The sequence below is a fragment of the Phocoena sinus genome, chromosome 1, assembly GCF_008692025.1.
Source record: "Phocoena sinus isolate mPhoSin1 chromosome 1, mPhoSin1.pri, whole genome shotgun sequence".
Lineage (NCBI taxonomy): Eukaryota > Metazoa > Chordata > Mammalia > Artiodactyla > Phocoenidae > Phocoena > Phocoena sinus.
Genome location: NC_045763.1, coordinates 184,448,167 through 184,471,634, shown reverse-complemented (window position 1 = coordinate 184,471,634; position 23,468 = coordinate 184,448,167). Strand labels below are relative to the sequence as shown.

The 23,468-nt window shown below is 58.0% G+C and overlaps 1 protein-coding gene across 1 annotated transcript in view; it reads left to right on the top strand.

The window, feature by feature from the left end:
• Positions 1–23,468, top strand: part of CACNA1S (calcium voltage-gated channel subunit alpha1 S) — a 63,333-nt gene that overhangs the window by 15,417 nt on the left and 24,448 nt on the right. Inside the window, exons 4-19 of the mRNA XM_032604836.1 lie at positions 621–763; positions 901–1,053; positions 3,516–3,721; positions 4,991–5,094; positions 6,758–6,903; positions 7,344–7,425; positions 9,187–9,347; positions 13,469–13,694; positions 14,133–14,340; positions 15,240–15,360; positions 15,670–15,784; positions 16,271–16,364; positions 17,048–17,117; positions 20,091–20,223; positions 20,805–20,934; positions 22,352–22,411. Coding sequence (XP_032460727.1) covers positions 621–763; positions 901–1,053; positions 3,516–3,721; positions 4,991–5,094; positions 6,758–6,903; positions 7,344–7,425; positions 9,187–9,347; positions 13,469–13,694; positions 14,133–14,340; positions 15,240–15,360; positions 15,670–15,784; positions 16,271–16,364; positions 17,048–17,117; positions 20,091–20,223; positions 20,805–20,934; positions 22,352–22,411 — 2,152 coding nt within the window. The remainder of the gene's footprint in view (positions 1–620; positions 764–900; positions 1,054–3,515; positions 3,722–4,990; positions 5,095–6,757; positions 6,904–7,343; positions 7,426–9,186; positions 9,348–13,468; positions 13,695–14,132; positions 14,341–15,239; positions 15,361–15,669; positions 15,785–16,270; positions 16,365–17,047; positions 17,118–20,090; positions 20,224–20,804; positions 20,935–22,351; positions 22,412–23,468) is intronic.

Genomic DNA, 23,468 nt, shown 5'->3' with positions numbered 1-23,468 from the left:
TGCCTGGCTGGAGGCCACGAGTCTGTGCAGAACAAGGCCACACAGCGCACCGTTGTTTCACACGCGGTGCAGCCCGGGGGGTTCAGATGTCAACGGAAGGATTCCTAAAGAAGGACTTGAGATGGACCTCAAAGGATAACGGCAATCTGAGTACACTGAGAGCAGGAAGGACCATAAAGGGGCTTTGTCAGAAATGCAGTGAAGGAGAGCTCGACGGAGAACCAGCTCCGGGCTCTCTCCTCCACGTTCCCCCTTCCTCCAAGCGCGAGTGTGGGCTGCTGGAACCCTCCACCCACCACAGGGTGTGCTCAGCCCCCGGCCTGACCGTAGCTGCCCGTGGCGCCAGTATCTCAGCCCCCTCCAGGACCCAGAGCGGCCATCACAAATGGACCCGACACTCTTCTTACTGAGCCTGAACGTGGCCTCAGGATTTTTTCTAAAATTCCCCAGATGGGCGTCACCAAAGCAGAGGTGCTAGCGGCTGATGAACTGTACCTTGCCGCCTGCCCCCCATCTTTCCACCGGTACCTTGAGCATGGATGGGACACGGGGTCCCTGACCCCCGGGCCGGAGGCTTAGCTGACCGCTGGGCCGCCTTCCTTCCCTCTCGTCCTCCTCAGGGTCTTCACCGCGATTCTGGAGCAGGTCAACGTCATCCAGACCAACACAGCCCCGATGAGCAGCAAAGGCGCCGGCTTGGACGTCAAGGCTCTGAGGGCCTTCCGCGTGCTCAGACCGCTCCGGCTGGTGTCCGGGGTGCCCAGTGGGTGGCAGAGCCCCTCCCCCTCGCCCCAGTCCTGGGCCCCCTCCTACCCTGGTGCGGAGGAGGCTCCGAGGGAGGGCCAGGAGACCAAGAGGGGGGCTAAGTCGTCCTTCTCCCCCTGCCCTCACGCCCCCCAGGCCTGCAGGTGGTCCTCAACTCCGTCTTCAAGGCCATGCAGCCCCTGTTCCACATCGCCCTGCTTGTACTCTTCATGGCCATCATCTACGCCATCATCGGGCTGGAGCTCTTCAAGGGCAAGATGCACAAGACCTGCTACTTCATCGGGACGGGTGAGCTTCCGGGCCGGGGTGTCGGGAAGGTCTGGGGACGTCTCGAGAGGGGGATTCACCCAGCCGTGGAGAAGCCCCAGGACTAGGTCGTTGCTTCCGCCATCCACTGACCTTGGGGATGCGTTTCTCCTGGACAAGGGAGATTGGGCGGGAAACAGCTCTGCTGGGGTCAGGGGGCAAGGGGGGTGAACGGTCAGGTTCTTCCTCTGAGCACCCCTGCCCCACATAAGGCTGGTGCCCTTGGGCTTTCTGGCCACTTGTGGATTGACACGTAGGCTCAGGATCAGCCCGAATTTCTGTCTGTACTTGCCTTGTAGCTGGAGTCTTAGCTTTTAGTCCAGGGCCCACAGGGTGGGGTCTGAATGGGACTCAGGAAGCACCTAACGGCCGAACGGCCCCTGGTCAGAGATGAGCTACCTTGGGGCCTGGATGAACTTGAGCTACACCTTCTAAACCAGCATCTCTCAAACTGCCTGCTCTCAGGACCCCTTTGGGGGATTTCCCTGGTGGTCCAGTGGTTAAGACCCCACATTTTTACTGCCGAGGGCGTGGGTTCAATCCCAGGTCAGGGAACTAAGATCCTGTGTGACGTGTGGCCAAAAAAAAATTTTTTAATTAAAAAAAAAAAAAAAAGACCCCTTTGCACTCTTCAAAATTATTGAGGGTCCCAAAGAGTTTTTGTTTATATAGATTTTGTCTGTTGATGTGTACGGTGTTGGGAATGAAAACCGAGAAAAATGTCATAGTATTAATTTATTAACTCGTTTTAAAAAGAACAGTAATAGACCACTTACATACTAACATAAATAATATACTTTTTCAAAGTTGAAAAAAATTACTGAAAAATAATTTTATTTTCCCAAACCAAACCAAAAATGTTTGGCGACAAGAGTGGTACCGTTTTACATGTTCTCTGGACCTCTTTACTGACCTGGCTTAGCGGATGTCGGCCGAGTTCTCCCATCGCTGCATTCGGTCTGTTGCGACATCACATGTGACATGGATCTGGAAAACTCCGCCCCTACATCTGTTCAAAGAATGAGAAACGAGGGGGCACATAGAATCTGGGCATTTTTTTTTTTTTTTTTTTGCGGTACGCGGGCCTCTCACTGTTGTGGCCTCTCCCGTTGCGGAGCACAGGCTCCGGACGCGCAGGCTCAGCGGCCATGGCTCACGGGCCCAGCCGCTCCACGCATGTGGGAGCTTCCCGGACCAGGGCACGAACCCGCATCCCCTGCATCGGCAGGCGGACTCCCAACCGCTGCGCCACCTGGGAAGCCCCTGGGCATTTTGATGAGAGGATGGACCGCACTCCCGGGTCCCCGCTCTCAGGTAGCAGTGGTTTGCTGGTCCTCAGCTTCCCCGGGCCGAGTGCCGCTGACACTGGGGGTGCAGGAACAGGACCCAGCACAAGACAGAGGTGACCTCTGTTAGGACGAGCCCCTAACTCGGTGGCGGAGACCTGCAGAGTCTTGGGGGACCCTCCCCACTTCCCTGAGCTCGCCTAAGGGGATGGCAGCCCAGCTCCAACGACAGCTCTCACGGCGTTTTCGCTGGGCTTGTTCCTAACCTGCTCCGTCTCAGCCTCCTCCTGTCCCCATGCCGATCTCTGGTCTCTCATCGGCATTATCAGGGCAGAGAGGAGGGGGCTTTCTAGCACAACCTTCAAACGAAATTCGAGGGTCTCGCCTAGTGTTCACACGAGGTCTTGCCCAGTGCTGACCAGTAGCGCTCCCAAGCCCCTCTGGGATGGGGGCTACCCAGCTGCGAGGGGCTGGGGACCACACGCCAATCTCAGGACCATCTGTGCCCCCCGTCCCATTCCTGAGGATTGAGCCCCCTGGTAACAAGGTTAAGGAAGGCCACTCGATCTCTCACGGTCTGACCTCTCTGAACACAAGAGGAGACCAAACCTACCCAGGGGAACAGGGGACCGAGACATCACCCAAATTTCAGGCTTTAGAGACAACAAGAGCACCATTCAGGGGCTCCCTGGATGCTAAGGCCTGCTGGGGATCCCCCGCTAGGAGCAGACCCACCCCCAGTCCAGCGCATCCCAGCATCGGGGCGCATCCCCACTTCTGTATCCCAGACAGAGCTCTCAAGCCGGAGCGTGAGGCCCGGCCCACACCTCCGCCCCCGCCGGGCTGCTGCCTCCTTTTACAAAGCTCTGTGGGTACAAACGATACATCACATCTGCTTCATCGGTTGTAGTCCATAGAAGCCGCGCCTCCAGTGAGGCCCTGGGCCCGAGCTCCTGCCTGCAGACGCCTGTGTCCCTGTCCGTATCCATGTATCCGTATCCGTATCCGTATCCGTGCCCCCTGCCCAGCCCCCCATGGTCTGCACCACACTCTCCCAGCAAGGCCGCCTCCCCGACTTTAGTCTGACGTTGAGACCCGCACCCTGCTGCCCCTCTTACTGCCCCTGCGCCGGTGCTTACCCCCCCCGCCCGCCCACAGACATCGTGGCCACGGTGGAGAACGAGAAGCCGTCGCCCTGCGCCCGGACGGGGTCAGGGCGCCGCTGCACCATGAACGGCAGCGAGTGCCGGGGCGGCTGGCCAGGCCCCAACCACGGCATCACCCACTTCGACAGCTTCGGCTTCTCCATGCTCACCGTGTACCAGTGCATCACCATGGAGGGCTGGACCGACGTCCTCTACTGGGTGGGTCTGGGCCCGAGCCCGCCGGCTGTCTCCCCAGCACAGGCTCGCCGGGAGCGGGTGGGGGTCTTGCCGCTTCTCCTCGTCCCTCCCCGGGGAGCCCTTCTGGGCCTCAGGTGTGTGTCCTAGCACCCTTGGGGGAGGCCGAGGTACCATCTGTGTCCGCAGTCCCGAGAGCAGGTGAGGGACGGAAACCCGGAGCTCGGCGGGTTCTGGTCTCATGTCCTAACTTGTCCCTAAGCCCGGCTGTGAGTGACTTGGTGCCGTTGGCGTGGAATCTCAGAGTTCCTGAGGAAGGAAGGGCCCTTTGAGTCTCTCTTCTTGCTGCTGGGCAAGATTGCTTTCCCATAAAAATATGATTGGATATCAGGTTCCTCGTCTATAAAATAAAAATGCTATAACGCCATCTCAGGGTAGTCACGATGGTTAGTGGGGGCACTAACTGAATTACCGCAGTGCGGGCACCTAGTGCCGTACAAGTTCTCTTGCTGGAGAACGTTACTTGTTTGGTGATACAAGAGTTAGGCTGCATTTCTTTTTTGATCCTCCAACAGTGGGAGGCATTGATCCCATTTTCCGGATAAGGAAACCGAGGCTCAGGGACGTTCGGTAACTTGGCCGCTGTTGGACTAGTGAGCGACACGGCCAAGAATTGACCTCTAACCATCCGGCTCCAACCCCGGAGCTCGGCCGCGGGTTGACACTACCTACGGGGGACGCTTGTAAACCCATCAAATGCTTTGCAAATATAAAGGATTAGTGTGAGTAGCTCTCGTAAACTCAGATTATGGGAGCCAATTATTAAACGTTTCAAAGGACGGTCACGCGTGTTGTTTCACCCGTGACCAGCCTGTGAGGAGCGAGCTCACATGATCAGCTCAGGAGGCAGACGGAACGATGCTCAGAGATGCTAGAGCCTCATCCAGGGTCACAGGCGTGCTTCCCGAGGAAGCCGGCCAAGCGCAGGCCAAGACTTTTTAGTGCTTCTTCCACTGTGAGGAATCTCGGTTGTAAAGAGGCCAACTGGAGGTGGCCGGCATGACAGGGTCAGGCAGGGAGCCCGGGGACCGGAGGGAGGCAGGGCTCAGTCTCACCGGCCGGTAGCCATCAGCAAGGCCCAGTCCCAGGTCCTCAGGCTAGAAGAGGCTTCCTCTCTGGACCCATATGGCCTCTTTCCTTGCCCCCACCGTCGGATGCAGTGCGTGGGCCAGCTTGACAAGGGGGCCTAAGCCCTCACGTCGGGGATGGGGCTCACACCTGCGTCTGGACCAGGTCAACGATGCCATTGGGAACGAGTGGCCCTGGATCTACTTTGTCACCCTGATCCTGCTGGGCTCCTTCTTCATCCTCAACTTGGTGCTGGGCGTCCTGAGCGGGTAAGGGGCTCAAAGACAGCTGGGAGAGAGGGGAGGAAGAAGGAGGGGCGGGGAAAGGAGGGGGAGGGGAAGGAGGGGAGGCAGTGGGCAGGGAGATGTGGCTTAGAACCCCCGCTCATCCCTGGCTCCCCTTTAGCCAGTAGCATGCTTCCTGTTAGCCAGGAAGAGAACAGATGCAGGCAGGAGCCCCTCCAGTCTTCACCTTTCTCCCTTCTCCTCAAGCCTTATCCCATCCTCGCTTCCTTCTGTCCACGTGAAGCCCTGAGACCCCAGCCTCCTGTCCGTGGAGGTGCTTGGGCTGAAGCTCGGCACTGAGCATGGCCTTCGGGCTAAGCACACAGACTCTGGAGCAAGAGGCCCAAGTTTAAACCCTTGCACTGCTGTTTGGTGGCTGTGTGACCTTTGACTAATTACCTAACCTCTCTGTGCCTCATGAGCCACATCTGCCACATAGGAATAATTTCAGTGCCTGTTTCACAGGCACTGTGGGGAGGATTAAATGAGTTAATACCTGTAAAGTACTTAGAATGGAGGCCAGCACATCAGAAGTGCTAAGTACTCATGGTCATTATTTCTCTGTGACGGCTCCACCCAGCTACGGTGGGCAGCCTGGAAGTGGCCATCGGCCCCGTTGTGCCCACCGCAAGAGCTTCCCTCCAGGCACCCTGGACATAGAATTCAGGGGGTCCATGGACTAGGGTAGGAAGAACTTGCCTTTATTTCTTTGAGTCTAACTGAAAGGCAGCGCTTCCTTCCGTGACGTGGTACCAGCTCTGCCCATGACTTGTCCCAACAGCAATCCCTTGTCATATCACAGGTGTTGCAAATATCGCTACTTCAAAATTATGACAGTTAGACCGCGCCTGGTCTTGCTGGTTAATGATTCAATAAAGAAGCATATGTGTTACTTCATCACCACTTTATAGTCCAACAACTATGCTTTAACTCCTCGGTTCCTTTGTCGAGCCATGGTTTCATTTGGAGCATTTTACAGCGCTGTTCTGAGGAGCGACCCATAGGTTCGTGGGACCCCCAAAGGGGCCAGGGCTCAAAATGGTCAAGAGCCCCTCCTGGACCCTGCCCTGGGCAGCGCTGAGGGTGCAGGCGGTGAGAGCCGACCCTGCTGCCCCCCGCCCGCCCCTCAGAGCCCAGTGAGGGCGGACCGGGCTGGATTCCCCTCCTCACCCTGCGTGGGGGCCCAGGGCTCCCCCTGCTGCTCTGAGCCCTTGCTGACCCTCGGGTCCTTCCCTTCCATTGTGCTGTCTGGTTTCTTCCAGGCCAGGAGCATGTCCCCCGGGGCCTTAAGTCTGTAAGCAGAGCTGAATTCCTCGGGCAGCCTAAAGGGTCGGGGCAGCACGGAAAATCGGAGGGTCCATGGCAATTCTGTCAGGGCAATGCACGGCCATGTCATTAACCCCTATGTCCAAGGTCACCCAAGACAAGGCGGGAGAAATGAGATGGGAGGAAAAGAAGGAACGGGGCGGGGGGGGGGGCCTGGAGGGCGGGGCTGGTGAGGGGGAGAGGGCCGCCCCTCAGCCTCCCTAAAGGGCCCCGGACCCCAGGCAACACTGGGCCGGGGGCGGGGGGGCACGTCCAGCCACAGAACGGGCTCCCTCGCCCCAGGAAGCTGCGTTCTTCCTCCCCCTTCCCCGCCCCACTGCAGGGAATTCACCAAGGAGCGGGAGAAGGCCAAGTCCAGGGGAACCTTCCAGAAGCTGCGGGAGAAGCAGCAGCTGGATGAGGACCTCCGGGGCTACTTGAGCTGGATCACGCAGGGCGAGGTCATGGATGTGGACGACTTGAGAGAAGGTTGGAGCCACGGGCCGAGGTCGGCAACCCCCCCAGAGCTGCCCTCGCGGTCAGCTCCCACAGGGGCACCTCCACACCCGACCCCCCCCCCCCCCCCCCCCGCTGCAGCCCCAGGGGGCCCATCGGGCAGGAACGGCATCACCACTTTGCAGATAAGAAAACCCGGCCCCTAGAGGCCTAGCCTGACACCTTGCGGTGGAGGCGGCCTGGTGTGCCCTGGGCCCTCCCGGAGAACAAGGTCCCATAGTGCTGCACCACCCCTTGGGGACCCGCCCTCCCCTCCGATGCGGGCTCTCTAGGGCTCAGGAAAGCGCAGAGGGAGGGGTCCAGGCCCACCCAGGGTCGCTGTCACAGGTGTCCCCAGTCAGCGGGGCCCTTTCCAGGTGTGTCCAGCCCAGGGGGGCCCGGAAGCCTGGCCAACTGGACCTCTCTGTCCCCAGGGAAGCTGGCTTTGGATGAAGGTGGCTCTGACACAGAGAGCCTGTATGAAATCGCAGGCTTGAACAAAGTCATCCAGTTCATGTGAGTATCTGCCCAGCTGCGGGTCCTCCCAGCCCGCAGCTCCCTGAGACATGTAGTTAGACCCCGGTCACCTCCCTAGGTGGCTTTTGGGTCTCTTTCCCTTAGCGCAGTTGGAGGGCACTGGGCAGATGACCTATTTACTCACCACGTAAGGAAGAAACTGGGAGCCGGTGGGATAATTAGTCCCGGAAACCTCTGCTCCAGACGGGGAGTTAGCCTGTGACCACCATGAGTGTCGCGGGTGGGGGGCTGGAGGCAGGAAGCTGGAGAGGGCCGTGTGTTCTGTTTGGCTGCTTCCTTTTCCAAATTCATACGTGACTGTGATTTTGAAAGATCCAACAATAGAGAAATACACCAAAGAAAAGATGGCCTTCTCTGCCCTTCAAAGAGGTAACCATGGTAACAGTTAGATTTGTATCCCTCTGAAGCCTCTTGCACGCTTTCATTTCTCTTACACGCACACACGCACGCACACACACACCAGGTTTTTTTGGTTTTGTTTTCACTTTTCACACGATGAGGTTTCTCATATTAACCACTGTCACCTCAGAACCAAACACGGTGCCCAGCACGCGGGAGGGCTCGTTGGATAAATGAATACGATCCACACATAAACTGGTAACTGACATTTTAAATTTAGAATTTTCTATTGAGGGCAGCTTTATACAGACACAAACCTTCTTTTTTTTTTTTTTTCTAAGACTTTCTTTTTTCGGAGCAGTTTCAGATTCACAGCAAAATTGAGCCAAAGGTGCTGAGATTCCCCGCCTGCCCCTCCCCCAGCCACGCCCAACGCCCATCGACATCCCCAGCAGATGGTCCGTTTGTTACAACTGATGAACTTGCATTGTCCAAGTGCATAGTTTATGTTGGGGCGCACTTTTGGTGCTGGACGCTCTGTGGGTTTGGGCAAACGTATAATTACACGTACCCACCGTTATAGTATCATATAGAGTATTTTCGCTGCCCTAAAAATGCTCTGTTTCTGCCTCTTCACACCCCACCTCCCACCCCTGGCAACAACCACTGATCTTCCTGTCTCCAGTGTTGCCTTTCTCAGGATGTCGTTTAATTGGACTCACACAGCGTGTGGTCTTCTCAGATCAGCTTTTCTTACTTAGTGACGTGCATTTCAGGTCCCTCCACATCTCCGCAAGGTGTGATAGCTCACACACTGTCTTTTGATGTATCTTTGAATGTAAAATGTTCCACAGCGCGCATATGTTGTAGTCTGTTTACGTAAGCTGTCCAGTTTGGGGCAATACACACAGTGCCACAGGGAACCGTTGTGCATAAGGGTGAACGTTTCTGCCAGGCAGATCCCTAGAAACAGGCTCGCTGGGTCAAAGGGAGCACAGGTTCTAACCTTGGTAAATGCTGCACAGAGGTCGATCTGACAGTGGAGGTGCCTTTCTGCGCGCCCTCCCCTACACCAGATGTGACCGATTTGTTAAAGAATTGCCTTTATGACGGGCAAAACGGGGCATGCCAGGGTTGCTTTAATTAAGTTGGAAACGCACGGAGCCCTACTCTGTGCCGGACCTTGTCTCTCATTCCGTCCGAGGTCGGCATCATCCCTATTCTCCTTTGAAAGGTGAAGACATTTGCTGTAAGAGGCAAGATTTGCCATCTGCCTTTGCAGTTCGGGTCCTTGGCCCTCTCATGTGGCTGGAGGAGGGAGTGGGTGGTGAGACTTAAGTGTGGCGGCCTTGGGGAGGAGCTGGAGTAGCTCAGCCTCGGCCCCGCCCCCCGCCTTCTCAGCCGACACTGGAGGCGGTGGAACCGCGTCTTCCGCTGGAAGTGCCACGACGCGGTGAAGTCCAGGGTCTTCTACTGGCTGGTCATCCTGATCGTCGCCCTCAACACCCTGTCGATCGCCTCGGAACACCACCACCAGCCTCTCTGGTTGACCCACCTGCAAGGTGAGACACGCGGCTGATGGCCAGTGCTGGCCAATGGCACCTCAGGTTTTGCAGAAGAAGTCGTTAGATGTCGACATCGTTTTCTAGAACTTCTAGGCAGTGGTACTCTCTTCCTCGAGGCATTACCAGGGGCCGTAACAGCAACAAGCTGGGGACACTCCAGGTGCTCGCCAGATGTCTGGGCAAATTATCACAGACACTGGACGTACAGATGACCAGTAATTGAGCGCTTCGTGCATCCAAGTTCAAGTTCTACTCCAGAAACAGCAATCTTTCACCAACTATGTATTACACACGTACTCTGGGTCAGGTCCAGTAAAGAATGCAGGGCACACACAAGGAATGTACCTCTCTTGCCGCCAAGGAGCTTCCTGAGCCAGAGGAAAAGACAGATATTGATAAGTGACGTCAGGTCAGTGTAGGGAGGGCAACAGTGGAGGTAAATACAAGGTAACAAGAGGAGGATTACAGAGGAGGGGAGGTTGGATAGTAGGAAGACACTATGTTTAAAATGATGCAAGAGGGAGTTCCCTGGCGGTCCAGTGGTTAGGACTCGGCGCTTTCACTGCTGTAGCCTGGGTTCAGTCCCTGGTCAGGGAACTAAGATCCCTCAAGCAACGCAGTGTGGCCTAAAATAAAATAATGAAAGAGATAAAAGAAGGAAAATAGAAAAGAAGATTGTGGAGATTCTTCTATGGAAAGGAGATAGGAAATGATGCTACAGCTCAGATGCACTCATGCATGTATCCATCCACCCATGCATCCATCTATCCATCCATCTACCCATCCGGGCATGCATCCATCCACCCATGCATCCATCCATCCATCTACCCATCCGGGCATGCATCCATCCACCCATGCATCCATCCATCCATCTACCCATCCGGGCATGCATGTATCCACCCATGCATCCATCCATCCATCCATCTACCCATCCGGGCATGCATCCATCCACCCATGCATCCATCTATCCATCCATCTACCCATCCGGGCATGCATCCATCCACCCATGCATCCATCCATCCATCCATCTACCCATCCGGGCATGCATGCATCCACCCATGCATCCATCCATCCATCCATCCATCTACCCATCCGGGCATGCATCCATCCATCCATCTACCCATCCGGGCATGCATGCATCCACCCATGCATCCATCCATCCATCCATCTACCCATCCAGGCATGCATCCATCCATCCATCTACCCATCCGGGCATGCATCCATCCACCCATGCATCCATCCATCCATCCATCTACCCATCCGGGCATGCATCCATCCACCCATGCATCCATCCATCCATCCATCTACCCATCCGGGCATGCATCCATCCACCCATGCATCCATCTATCCATCTACCCATCCGGGCATGCATCCATCCACCCATGCATCCATCTATCCATCCATCTACCCATCCGGGCATGCATCCATCCACCCATGCATCCATCTATCCATCCATCTACCCATCCGGACATGCATCTATCCATCCACCCATGCATCCATCCATCCATCCATCTACCCATCCGGGCATGCATCCATCCACCCATGCATCCATCTATCCATCCATCTACCCATCCGGGCATGCATCCATCCACCCATGCATCCATCCATCCATCCATCTACCCATCCGGGCATGCATGCATCCACCCATGCATCCATCCATCCATCCATCCATCTACCCATCCGGGCATGCATGCATCCACCCATGCATCCATCCATCCATCCATCTACCCATCCGGGCATGCATCCATCCATCCATCTACCCATCCGGGCATGCATGCATCCACCCATGCATCCATCCATCCATCCATCTACCCATCCAGGCATGCATCCATCCACCCATGCATCCATCCATCCATCTACCCATCTGGGCATGCATCCATCCACCCATGCATCCATCCATCCATCCATCTACCCATCCGGGCATGCATCCATCCATCCATCTACCCATCCGGGCATGCATCCATCCATCCATCTACCCATCCGGGCATGCATGCATCCACCCATGCATCCATCCATCCATCCATCTACCCATCCGGGCATGCATCCATCCACCCATGCATCCATCCATCCATCTACCCATCCGGGCATGCATCCATCCACCCATGCATCCATCCATCCATCCATCTACCCATCCGGGCATGCATCCATCCACCCATGCATCCATCCATCCATCCATCTACCCATCCGGGCATGCATCCATCCACCCATGCATCCATCTATCCATCTACCCATCCGGGCATGCATCCATCCACCCATGCATCCATCTATCCATCCATCTACCCATCCGGGCATGCATCCATCCACCCATGCATCCATCTATCCATCCATCTACCCATCCGGACATGCATCTATCCATCCACCCATGCATCCATCTATCCATCCATCTACCCATCCGGGCATGCATCCATCCACCCATGCATCCCTCTATCCATCCATCTACCCATCCGGGCATGCATCCATCCACCCATGCATCCATCCATCTATCCATCTACCCATCCGGGCATGCATCCATCCACCCATGCATCCATCCATCCATCTACCCATCCGGGCATGCATGCACCCACCCATGCATCCATCCATCCATCCATCTACCCATCCGGGCATGCATCCATCCACCCATGCATCCATCCATCCATCCATCTACCCATCCGGGCATGCATCCATCCACCCATGCATCCATCCATCCATCCATCTACCCATCCAGGCATGCATGCATCCACCCATGCATCCATCCATCCATCCATCTACCCATCCGGGCATGCATCCATCCACCCATGCATCCATCTATCCATCCATCTACCCATCCGGGCATGCATCCATCCACCCATGCATCCATCTATCCATCCATCTACCCATCCGGGCATGCACCCATCCACCCATGCATCCATCCATCCATCCATCTACCCATCCGGCATGCATCTATCCATCCAGGCATCCATCCATCCATCCATCTACCCATCCGGCATGCATCTATCCATCCAGGCATCCATCCATCCATCCATCTACCCATCCGGGCATGCATCTATCCATCCATGCATCCATCCATCCATCTACCCATCCGGGCATGCATCCATCCACCCATTCATCTATCTATCCATCCATGCAACCATTCCTGCATCCATCCATCTATCCATCCAACCAGTCTTCCTGAGAGCCCCTTGAATGTGCCAAGCACTGCCAATGACCAAATGTGGACAAGATGTGAACACAAATGTGAACAGTGCCCGCCGAGAGGAGTCAGAGATGAATTTGAGGTTCCTGGCCCATGCAGATAGATGGATGGTAGTGCCACTTGCTGAGATGGGGAAGACAGTCAGTGACCAGGTATTTTGGGGGGGAGGGGCAGTACCTATCAGCTTAGACTTGAGCATGTTGAGTTTGAGGTGCCTCTGAGACATCCCAGTGAGATGTTGAGGAGACAGATGGAAAGTAGGTCTGGGACTCAGTGGAGAAGTCTGGGTTGAAGAGTCTAAATCCGGAGTCATTGGCAGGCGTGGCAATCGAAGCTGTGGTCTTAGAAGACATCACCAGATCCCCAGAGGACGGTGTGTACTCACGCGTACAGCTCAAGTCCAGCACTCAGGGCTGAGGTAGGGGTGCCTCTGCAGAGAGGGTGCAGGAGAAACAGGAGAAGCAGGAGAAATGCAGAAGGATGCGGCGTCCTGGAAGCCAAGGAAAGAGAACGTTTGAAAAAGCGACAGGGGACTTCCCTGGCAGTCCAGCGGTTAGGACTCTGCACTTCCAACCGCAGGGGGCACGGGTTCGATCCCTGGTCAGGGAACTGAGATCCCGCAAGTTTAAAAAAAAAAAAAAAAAAAAGCAAGAGGCTGATCAACAGTGTCAGTGCTTCTGGGACATCAGGGAAATGGGGTTAAAATGCTCATGGGTTGATCGGTGGAGTGAGGAGGTGGACCTGCCGAACACAGTGTCGTTTAGTTTCTTAGAAATCTAGACTGCGTTCCTTCAATGGTGAAAATTCACCAGGTTTTCTTGGATCTGGAGGGCAGGGGAAGGAAGATGCCCTGAAAATGCAGGGAGGGTGTCCAGGGTGGAGGGCTTGGCCAAGGCGGGCAGGGCAGGGAGGAGAGTGACCCCGAGCTGCGTGGCCCACCCTGCAGACAGCGCCAACCGGGTGCTGCTGGCCCTGTTCACCGTGGAGATGTTGATGAAGATGTATGGGCTGGGCCTGCGCCAGTACTTCATGTCCATCTTCAACCGCTTCGACTGCTTCGTGGTGTGTAGCGGCCTCCTGGAGATCCTGCTGGTGGAGTCGGGGGCCATGACACCCCTCGGCATCTCCGTGCTGCGCTGCCTCCGCCTTCTCAGGATTTTCAAGATCACCAAGTGAGCGCCCGCCCGCACGCACTGCCCCATCCTGCGTCTCCGCAGGAGAAAGCGCCTTCCCCTTCCGCCTCGGCCGCAAGGAAGGGGAAAAGAAGCGCCTGGGAGCGGGAGGGGGGAAAGGAAGATGGAAGGGGAGCAGAGAAGGGGGCAGTGGTGGGACGGCCGCCGGGGCCGGGGCTGCTCAGGAAGGGGTGGTCCTCACCCCCGTGGGGTTCAGAGTCCAGTGGTGGCGCCAGCAGCTAAACGGCCGTCCTACTAACAGAATGAGATGACAGACCAAGATCTGTACTCTGGCGGAGGGAAGCTGGGTGTGCGGCCCGGATCCAGGCAGCCCTGCCCGACCCCCCCCCCCCACCCCGCATCCCACCAGCCCCCAGCCTCCCCCAAGCCGCGCCGACTGCAGGGATGCCGGGGGTGGGGGCTGCCCGTCTCCTCCAGGCACTGGACGTCCCTGAGCAACCTGGTGGCCTCGCTGCTGAACTCCATCCACTGCATCGCGTCCCTGCTGCTGCTGCTGTCCCTGTTCGTCGTCATCTTCGCCCTCCTGGGCATGCAGCTCTTCGGGGGCAGGTACGACTTTGAGGACACGGAGGTGCGGCGCAGCAACTTCGACAACTTCCCGCAGGCCCTCATCACCGTCTTCCAGGTAGGCTAAAGCCCGCTGCCTGCCGCTGGAGATTGGGCATCACCTCCTCCAGGAAGCCTTCCGTGATCCGACGTTGCCCTCTGGGCCCCCGCATGCCCTCCAGGCCACAGTCGCCTGTCTGTCTCCTCCACGCTCTGGAGGCTGGGCGCTGTGCCCAGTGTGTCCTGTGTGTCTTCGTCCCTTCGCCCAGCAGAGCCCCGGCCCACAGTAGGGCAGCGGCTAATGAGTGAAGGAGTTGGGTGGGCAGGGAGCTTTCTTTCCCACGTGCTACTAGAATCTCTGAGCACAAGGTCAGACAAGGTGGGCTGTCCCTCCGCAAGGCTGCAAAAGCCCCAGAGGAACACAAACCACTTCCCACTGCGGGGACGTGGCTCAGCCACCGCTCACTAAAGCCGCGGCTGGCCTCCAGAACGAGCTGCGTGAGCGCAGAGCAGACACGCGCTCCTCTCTGTCGGGCCAGTACTCAGGGGACGCCGCCTCGGTGTTGCCAGTGGGAAGGGCAGTTGTAACAACCGGCCGGCCCTACACAGGGTGTCACCCTCGTTCTTCCATTCACCCCACCGGCTGGTTGGGCATCCTGTCTTTCAAGGCACCTGACATTTCACACTCTTTCTGGGGGCTGGAAAGGCAGGGGGTCCAGTGTGGGCAGCACAGCTAAGCCTGGGCCTTAGGAACAGAGCTCGTGGAAGCCTTGACGCCACAATCAAGCTCCTTGGCCCCGAAGAGCCAACGATGAGGTCTTCGACCCCCGCGAGAGGTTCAGGAGGGCAGGGACTTCACCCCGGATGAAGAGAGAGGACCGGTCTGGGGGCAGGGTTGGAAGGGGACTTTTGGACAGCACAGTCCCGAGAGAAGACCCTCGAGTCCCTCTGCGTCACCCACCCTCCCTCCCCTGCCAGGTGCTGACAGCTGAGGACTGGAACTCCGTGATGTACGACGGGATCATGGCCTACGGCGGCCCGACCTACCCCGGGGTGCTCGTATGCATCTATTTCATCATCCTGTTCGTCTGTGGCAACTGTATCCGCCCAGACGCAGGGCACAGAAAAGGGCCTGGGGAGGAGGCTTGGGGGTAAAGCGGGGTCAAGGTGCCCAGGCCTGCTGCTGGGGAGCTCCTGGGGGTGGGGAGGTGGGACACAGCCGGTGGCAGTGCGGGTGTAGCTGTAGGACACTTCCTTCCGGCAGGACGTTAGAGAAACACAGGGTGACTGGTGACAGGTGGGAGGAATCAGTCGTAGAAAGACGGGGCGCCTGGAGCACGGGAGGAGGCAGGTCCCGCCTCCCGGGCGTCCCTCCCCGCCACCCGAGCTCCTTAGCAGGCCGCCTCAGACATACTGCTCAACGTCTTCCTGGCCATCGCGGTAGACAACCTGGCGGAGGCGGAGAGCCTGACGTCGGCCCAGAAGGCCAAGGCCGAGGAGCGGAGGCGCCGGAAGATGTCCAGGTGAGCGGGTCGCGCCCAGCGGGAGGGACCTGCAGGGCTCTGCCCGCTCCGGGCAAGGGGCTCCCTGGGGAGCAGAGGCCAAACCACTGCGGCCGCTGGCCGAGTCTCTGAGGTGTCCCCGGGGCAGGACTGCAGGCCAGTCGGCAGGCGGGAGGGAGCCCGAGGGCAGAGCCAGGCAGGCTGGGCCTCCGCCCCCCGTCACCACACTTCCTGGAGGGCGTCCCTTCGCTCTGCTGGGCCTCAGGCACCTGTGAGTTTGCTGTTTCACCCTCTGCGGCCTGGGACCCTCCCCTGGGACCGGCCAACGGCCCCTGGGTTTGCCTGGCCGCGGGCGGACGCCTGTCCTGTTCCCTCGTTGCAGAGGGAGGACGCGATGCGCCCGGCCCGTGGGCACAGGGTCAGCCTGCAGTGTCCTCAGGCTGGGCGCGTCCCCCAGAGCCTCCCAGTTGGTCCTCCACTTTGGGCTTTCTTGGTTTTCCAACCCAGGGGGCTCCCAGACAAGTCAGAGGAGGAGAAGTCGACGGTGGCCAAGAAGCTGGAGCAGAAACCCAAGGGGGAGGGCATCCCCACCACGGCCAAGGTGAGCCCGTCATGGGGGGCGCTCTCAGGGGTCGCACGGGGAGGGGCCTCTGAAAGTCCCCTGTTCGCCTGGTGCCTTAGGGTGCTGGGGGCAGGGGGAGGCAGGAGAGGGGCTGTCTGCCTGGGTAACAGCCAGGTGAGGGCACCAGCCAGGGGAGGGCAGCTCTGTCTCACGGAATCCTTTGTACTGAGGACACAGACGCCCCGATCCAGGAACCAGACTTCCTTTGAGTCCCGGCTTTCCACCCCAGTCAGGGTGTCCCCCTCCCTTCAGAGCCGCCCAGACCAGGCTCCCCCCGTGTTTAGCCCTGCCCCGCCTGTCAGCCTGGCCCTGCTCAGCCTTCCTGGAGCTGAGGAAGCAGAGCTCAGAGGGGCAGGAACCGGCCCCCAGAGCAGGGGTCGTGGCCTGGGGCAGTCCACTCTCTTCTCGAGAACTAAGCAGGGGTGAGGGGCTCAGGCTCAGACAGGCTGGGGTCCTGGTAGCTTGGGCAGCCTGGCTGACCTTTCTGCTCCTGGCTTCTCCTTTGTAAGACGGGGATGACCATAATAGCACCCACTGCCTCACCCCGCCCCGCGCCATAGGGAGGCTTAGGTGAGCTGACACCTACACGGCCCTCCAGTCAATGTTCATTAGGTGAGAACCACAGCTTGGGTTTTTCACCTTCATCGTGTTCCTTCCTCCAGCTGAAAATCGATGAGTTTGAATCCAATGTCAATGAGGTGAAGGACCCCTACCCGTCAGCCGACTTCCCAGGTGAGAGTCCTGGGACCCGAGGCGGGTGTGCTGGGGTGACTTCTCCCCAGGGAGGAAGTCTCTCCTGTGTGTCCCCTACCTGGACCCATCCACGAGGAGATCAGGACTCAGACATCCCTTGTGTACCTCGTATTGCAAATGAGCCGTCTGCCAGCCTGCCTCTCCCTACCATACACACAGTGGGAAAATGTACACATTTTATTTTCAGTTAATTCAGCCAGTATTTACTGAGCACTGGCTGTGCGCTTCAGGGCTAAGGATCTGGTTTTCAAGGAGCCCAGAGACTCGTGGGCACACGCGGCTTCTGTTCCAGCCCCTCCAGCCACACAGAATAGCTCACAAGGGGGGTGTAGCCGCCCGTGTGGTGCAGGAGATGGGCACACGCGGCTTCTGTTCCAGCCCCTCCAGCCGCACAGAATAGCTCACAAGGGGGGTGTAGCCGCCCGTGTGGTGCAGGAGATGGGCACACGTGGCTTCTGTTCCAGCCCCTCCAGCCACACAGAATAGCTCACAAGGGGGGTGTAGCCGCCCGTGTGGTGCAGGAGATGGGCACACGCGGCTTCTGTTCCAGCCCCTCCAGCCACACAGAATAGCTCACAAGGCGGGTGTAGCCACCCGTGTGGTACAGGAGATGGGCAGACTGCTCACCGTCTGTGCCCCGCAGGGGATGACGAGGAAGAAGATCTACATGGAGGAGACCAGGGTGGAGGGGAGGGGGATGCATAGCGCACAGCCACGAATGCACTACACACGCCTCGTAGGTGCAAACAGCCTGTGGCTGCAGCAGAAGCCCTCGTCGTCGGTGCCAAGGAGGGAACACTTGGAGGGAGCTCCAAGGTTAAAAGGCCACCTGGGAGAGGCTGGTGCCCAAGAGCTGGCGAGGTCTCTTAGCTCACTCCTGGGTCCTTCCAGCTCTGGGTCACTGGTGCAATTTCATGCCTATTTGCATCTGTTTGCGCCAGCGACTCTAAGCTCCAGCGGGACTCTTTGTGCTCCAAATAGCAGTGTCTGGCACCAGATAGGCAATCGATAGATAGAATGAAGGGTTATCGTAGGACACTGACTATAGTTCCCTGTGCTATACAGTAGAACCCTGTTGTTTATCCATTCTATATATAAAAGCTTACATCTGCTAACGCCAAACTCCCACTCCATCCCTCCCCCAACCCCCCTCCCCCTTGGCAACCACCAGTCTGTTCTCTGTGTCTGTGAGTCTCTTTCTGTTTCACAGATAGGTTCATCTGTGGCATATTTCAGATTCCACATGTAAGTGATAGCCTATGGTATTTGTCTTTCTCTGTCTGACTTACCTCACTGAGCGTGGTCATCTCTAGTTGTATCCATGTTGCTGCAAATGGCATTATTGTGTTCTTTTCTATGGCTGAGTAGTATTCCATTGTGTGTGTGTGTGTGTGTGTGTCTGTGTGTATCACATCTTCTTTATCCATTCATCAATATCCTGTGATAAGCCATAATGGAAGAATATAAAAAAGAAAGAATGTCTACATGTGTATAACTGAATCACTGCTGTACAGCAGGAATTAACACAACACTGTAAATCAACTACACTTTAATAAAAAAAATATTAAAACTGAGAAAGAAAGCCTTATAGAAATCCAAGAAGAAAAAGAAAGGAAAAAAATGCAAGGATTTTGCCGAGTAAAATGTAGGGAGGATGGAGCTGGTACAGGTAAGACTAATGACAGTTCTTCAGATACCTGCCAGAAGGGACATTTGGGTTTTAAAATAATTCGACTTCGTCTGCTTCATCTAATAACCATCTCCTAGTAGACGGGAGTGGCCGCTGTGCAGGTGGGAGAGGCTGAGCCAGGAAACCTGAGGTGGGGGAGGGGCCGGGGCTGGGGAGAAGGTGGAGGGAGGGTGGGGGAGGGGCTGTGGGGTGGGCTGCGGCGGGGCGTTCTTACCAAGGGGGCTGAATGTGTTTATCTTGCTTCTTTCCAAAAATGATCTGAAATGGCTGCCAACGAAAGATAGGCACACCGAAGTTAACACAGTGGGCGCGGGCGGAGAAAATCAGAATTAAGGCGGGAAAAGAAAGCAAATACGCGAGTTCTAAGAATTAGCAGTCTCTGCGACGAAGCAGAAAATGTGTCTCTGGGGCCCTTGGTCCCAGGCGAGGCAGGAAATGTCCCGGGAGGATGCTCTTTGGCAGGAAGAAGTGGGGTCTCGGGAGGAGACCCTGCAGGGGCCGCTGTGGTAGAGAGAGCGGGAGAACCTTGCCAGGGGCTGGCAGGAGACAGCTGTAGGCGAGGGGACAAAGGAAAGGGCACCCCAACTTCCCACAGTGCCCCCAGTCTGCGGCTGAGGACTTGGGGGGACAGCTCCCTCTCACAAGGCCCTGAAACTCAGCAAATGAGCCCAAGGGGCCCCCTCCCCCTCCCAGCCCCTCCCACCCCACACCTGCCCCAGAAGGAAAGAATCCTGGTTTCTTTTCATGCTGGCAGCTCCTCCCTGAATGATGGTTTTTGGAACCCGGCCCCAGGAGAGCAGCTCCGAGTCCATTTATCTCAACAGGCCTCCTGCCCCTTGTCAGTGTCGCGAGCTGAGGGTCTCACACTCAGGAGGGACAGAAGCCCGCCTGGCCTGAGAGTCAGGGGCGGAGCCGGGCCCAGCACTCTGGCCTCGGGCCAAGCAGGGCCCCTCCCCGGCACCCCCAGCTTGTGAGCGTTCGTGGTGGTGCGTCCAGCCCCGAGACAGGAGGTGCAACGGCAAGGCCCCCAGACCTTTGCTCCCGGCCCGACGTCTGGGAGGTTCTGAGCCTGACCGTTGTCTGGACAGTTCAGCCCCGTGTGCCGCAAGGAAGGGAGGTGCCCGGCTGGACTCTGCGGGCGCCCTCGTGCCCCATGTTGCTTGCTGGCTGCTGGGGGTTCACGGTTGGGGTCAGAGCACAGGAGCCAGGGGAGCAGTGAAACGTGGAAAGACACCCCGACCTCTCTCTCCCCTCCCCCACAGGAGATGATGAGGAAGACGAACCCGAGATCCCGATAAGCCCACGACCCCGCCCGCTGGCTGAGCTGCAGCTGAAGGAGAAAGCCGTGCCCATTCCAGAAGCCAGCGCCTTCTTTATCTTCAGCCCCACCAATAAGTGGGTGGCCCCTCGGTGGCGGGGCAGGGTGGTTGGTGGGGCTCTCAGAGGGCTGCTTCCTGCTCTGAGAAGGCCCCCTTCTCCTGACTCCCTGGGCCTACAATTACACCGTGAGAAAGTCATTCCTTTAGCTTAAGACCTTGTACCCAGTTGAAAGTGCCGGAATCTCTGGGAGAAGTGATGCTTTAAGCCTCACCAGTTACTTACTCCTAAGAGGGATCACATCTCTGGGTTCCCTTCCAAGAGCAGGACAAGGGGATAAGCTGTAGTTCTCACTGGCTTCACAATTTTACACCTTTAAAATACAGACTGTAGTCCCCATGGAGTTTCAGCTGTCGGCCTCAGGGATGGAGATGGGCCTGCCCCGATGTTTTGGTGGGGATGCCGCGGCATGGGGTGGAGTGTTGGGGGAGGGCTTGTGCGGGATGGGACTGGGGCTGCAGGAACAGAAGGTGGGACAGGGCCCTGCGAGGCCAGCCAGAGACCACCCGGTTGCCGGCTGGCCTTCTCCACTGACCGGGAGGGAGGGGTCCGGCGACGGAGGCCGGTCCCAGCCTCCCGCCCCTACCCCGCCCCCGCAGGCTCCGCGTCCTGTGCCATCGCATCGTCAACGCCACCTGGTTCACCAACTTCATCCTGCTCTTCATCCTGCTCAGCAGTGCCGCGCTGGCTGCTGAGGACCCCATCCGGACCGAGTCCGTGAGGAACCAGGTGACGGCAGCCAGCTCGGCACCCGTCCCCACCCGGCCTCCGTCACCACACACCTCACCCTGATGCCCGGAGCTCACTGTCTCCTCTGTGTGGCTACAGGCATCAGAGTGGCTTAGAGTTTAAATCCCTGGAGGGCCGAGACTGCCCGACCTGAGCGGTGTTATCACAGCGCTCGGCCTACACGGGCTCTTGTTGCTGGATGTTAGCAGTGATGGTGGCGGGGATGGTGGTGGTGGTGGGGATGGTGGTGGTGGTGGGGATGGTGGTGGTGATGGTGGTGGTGGTGGGGATGGTGGTGGTGGTGGGGATGGTGGTGGGGATGGTGGTGGTGGTGGGGATGGTGGTGGGGATGGTGGTGGTGGTGGGGATGGTGGTGGGGATGGTGGTGGTGGTGGGGATGGTGGTGGTGATGGTGGTGGTGGTGGGGATGGTGGTGGGGATGGTGGTGGTGGTGGGGATGGTGGTGGGGATGGTGGTGGGGATGGTGGTGGTGGTGGGGATGGTGGTGGGGATGGTGGTGGTGGTGGGGATGGTGGTGGGGATGGTGGTGGGGATGGTGGTGGTGGTGGTGATGGTGGTGGGGATGGTGGTGGTGGTGGTGGTGATGGGGATGATGGTGGGGATGGTGGTGGTGGTGGTGATGGTGGTGGGGATGGTGGTGGTGGTGGGGATGGTGGTGGGGATGGTGGTGGTGGTGGGGATGGTGGTGGGGATGGTGGTGGTGGTGGGGATGGTGGTGGGGATGGTGGTGGGGATGGTGGTGGGGATGGTGGTGGTGGTGGTGATGGTGGTGGGGATGGTGGTGGTGGTGGGGATGGTGGTGGGGATGGTGGTGGGGATGGTGGTGGTGGTGGTGATGGTGGTGGGGATGGTGGTGGTGGTGGGGATGGTGGTGGTGATGGTGGTGGTGGTGGGGATGGTGGTGGTGATGGTGGTGGTGGTGGGGATGGTGGTGGGGATGGTGGTGGGGATGGTGGTAGGGATGGTGGTGGTGGTGGTGATGGTGGTGGGGATGGTGGTGGTGGTGGGGATGGTGGTGGGGATGGTGGTGGTGGTGGGGATGGTGGTGGTGATGGTGGTGGTGGTGGGGATGGTGGTGGGGATGGTGGTGGGGATGGTGGTGGTGGTGGTGATGGTGGTGGTGGTGATGGTGGTGGTGGTGGGGATGGTGGTGGTGGTGGGGATGGTGGTGGGGATGGTGGTGGTGGTGGGGATGGTGGTGGGGATGGTGGTGGTGATGGTGGTGGGGATGGTGGTGGTGATGGTGGTGGTGGTGGTGGTGGGGATGGTGGTGGTGGTGGGGATGGTGGTGGGGATGGTGGTGGTGGTGGGGATGGTGGTGGGGATGGTGGGGATGCCAATGAAGATGCTATCACTGCTCTGCCCCTCCTCTCACTGACCTCTGCCCTGTCACCAGATCCTTGGGTATTTTGACATCGTGTTCACCTCTGTCTTCACTGTGGAGATTGTCCTCAAGGTGAGCGAAGGCTGTGGGACAGACAGCCTGGGCGAAGGGCATCTCCAGGCCAGGGACCAGACCTGCTGTGGCTCCTGCTTACACAGGCTGTACAGGGGCTGGGTTGCAGGGAGGAGGGAAAAGCAAGAAGGTGGTGGAGAGCAGCAGGGAAAGATTCCCAGGACCCAGGAGCCCGGATGGTCTCAGCTCACGAGTTGGTGCGAGCGGGCAAGCAGGAGGGGTGTGGAGGCATGAGGTACAGTCAACCCGCGGCCTGCGTGTCTCTGAAGCCTTGGGCACGTTCTTCCACAGTCAAGGCGCAACTAGCCTAAGCGTGGACCCGGGAGCAGTGATCTGTTCCCAGACCTTTGTTGCCAGCGACTGAAAGGCCTCCCCTAGGATCCCAGAGAAGCGGCTGTCGCCCTGGGTGGGTTTCTGGCAGCTCCGCCCTCTCACGGCCCTCCCACGCCTTGTCCATAGCACACCACTGCCCTCCCGTTCTCAAGGTGGACACGCTGGGTTCACAGCATCATTGGTGGGGGATGGGGTCTGGGGGCAGAGACCTCCCGTCTGTGACTAGAACCCATAACCCCAGCCTTCACCTCCATTAACCAGGAGGGGAGAGGGGAGCCGTGAAGGGAGAGCAGGCCCAGAGCTGGCTGCAGTATTAAGTGAGGACAGTCCTTTCTTTCAGGGCCCCGATTATTAAAGAAATTGATCAGAGGGAGATGGTGGCTTCCCTGAGGTCCAGGAGGACTTCCTGGAGGTTGTGACTTTACAGTTAGGCCTTGAAATTGGACAGGACTTCATTAGAGAGAGAGCGGGGGCAGTCAAGGAGGACAAAACAATGCAAACGCATTGTACGGCGATGTTTGGGATGTGCTCAGAGAGGAGAAAGTGGCCCCTCTGCGCTGAGGTACAGCACGCGTGCAGGGGTGGCTGCCTGGGCAAGGTCTTCAGTCCTCGACGGGCTGTTCAGCCTGACCCAACCATGCCTAGGATGCTTTCGAGGGAGGAGGGAGAGGAAGAATTGTATCAATTTGCAGAGCAGAGGGCAGGGCATCCCCCTGTGGCTGGG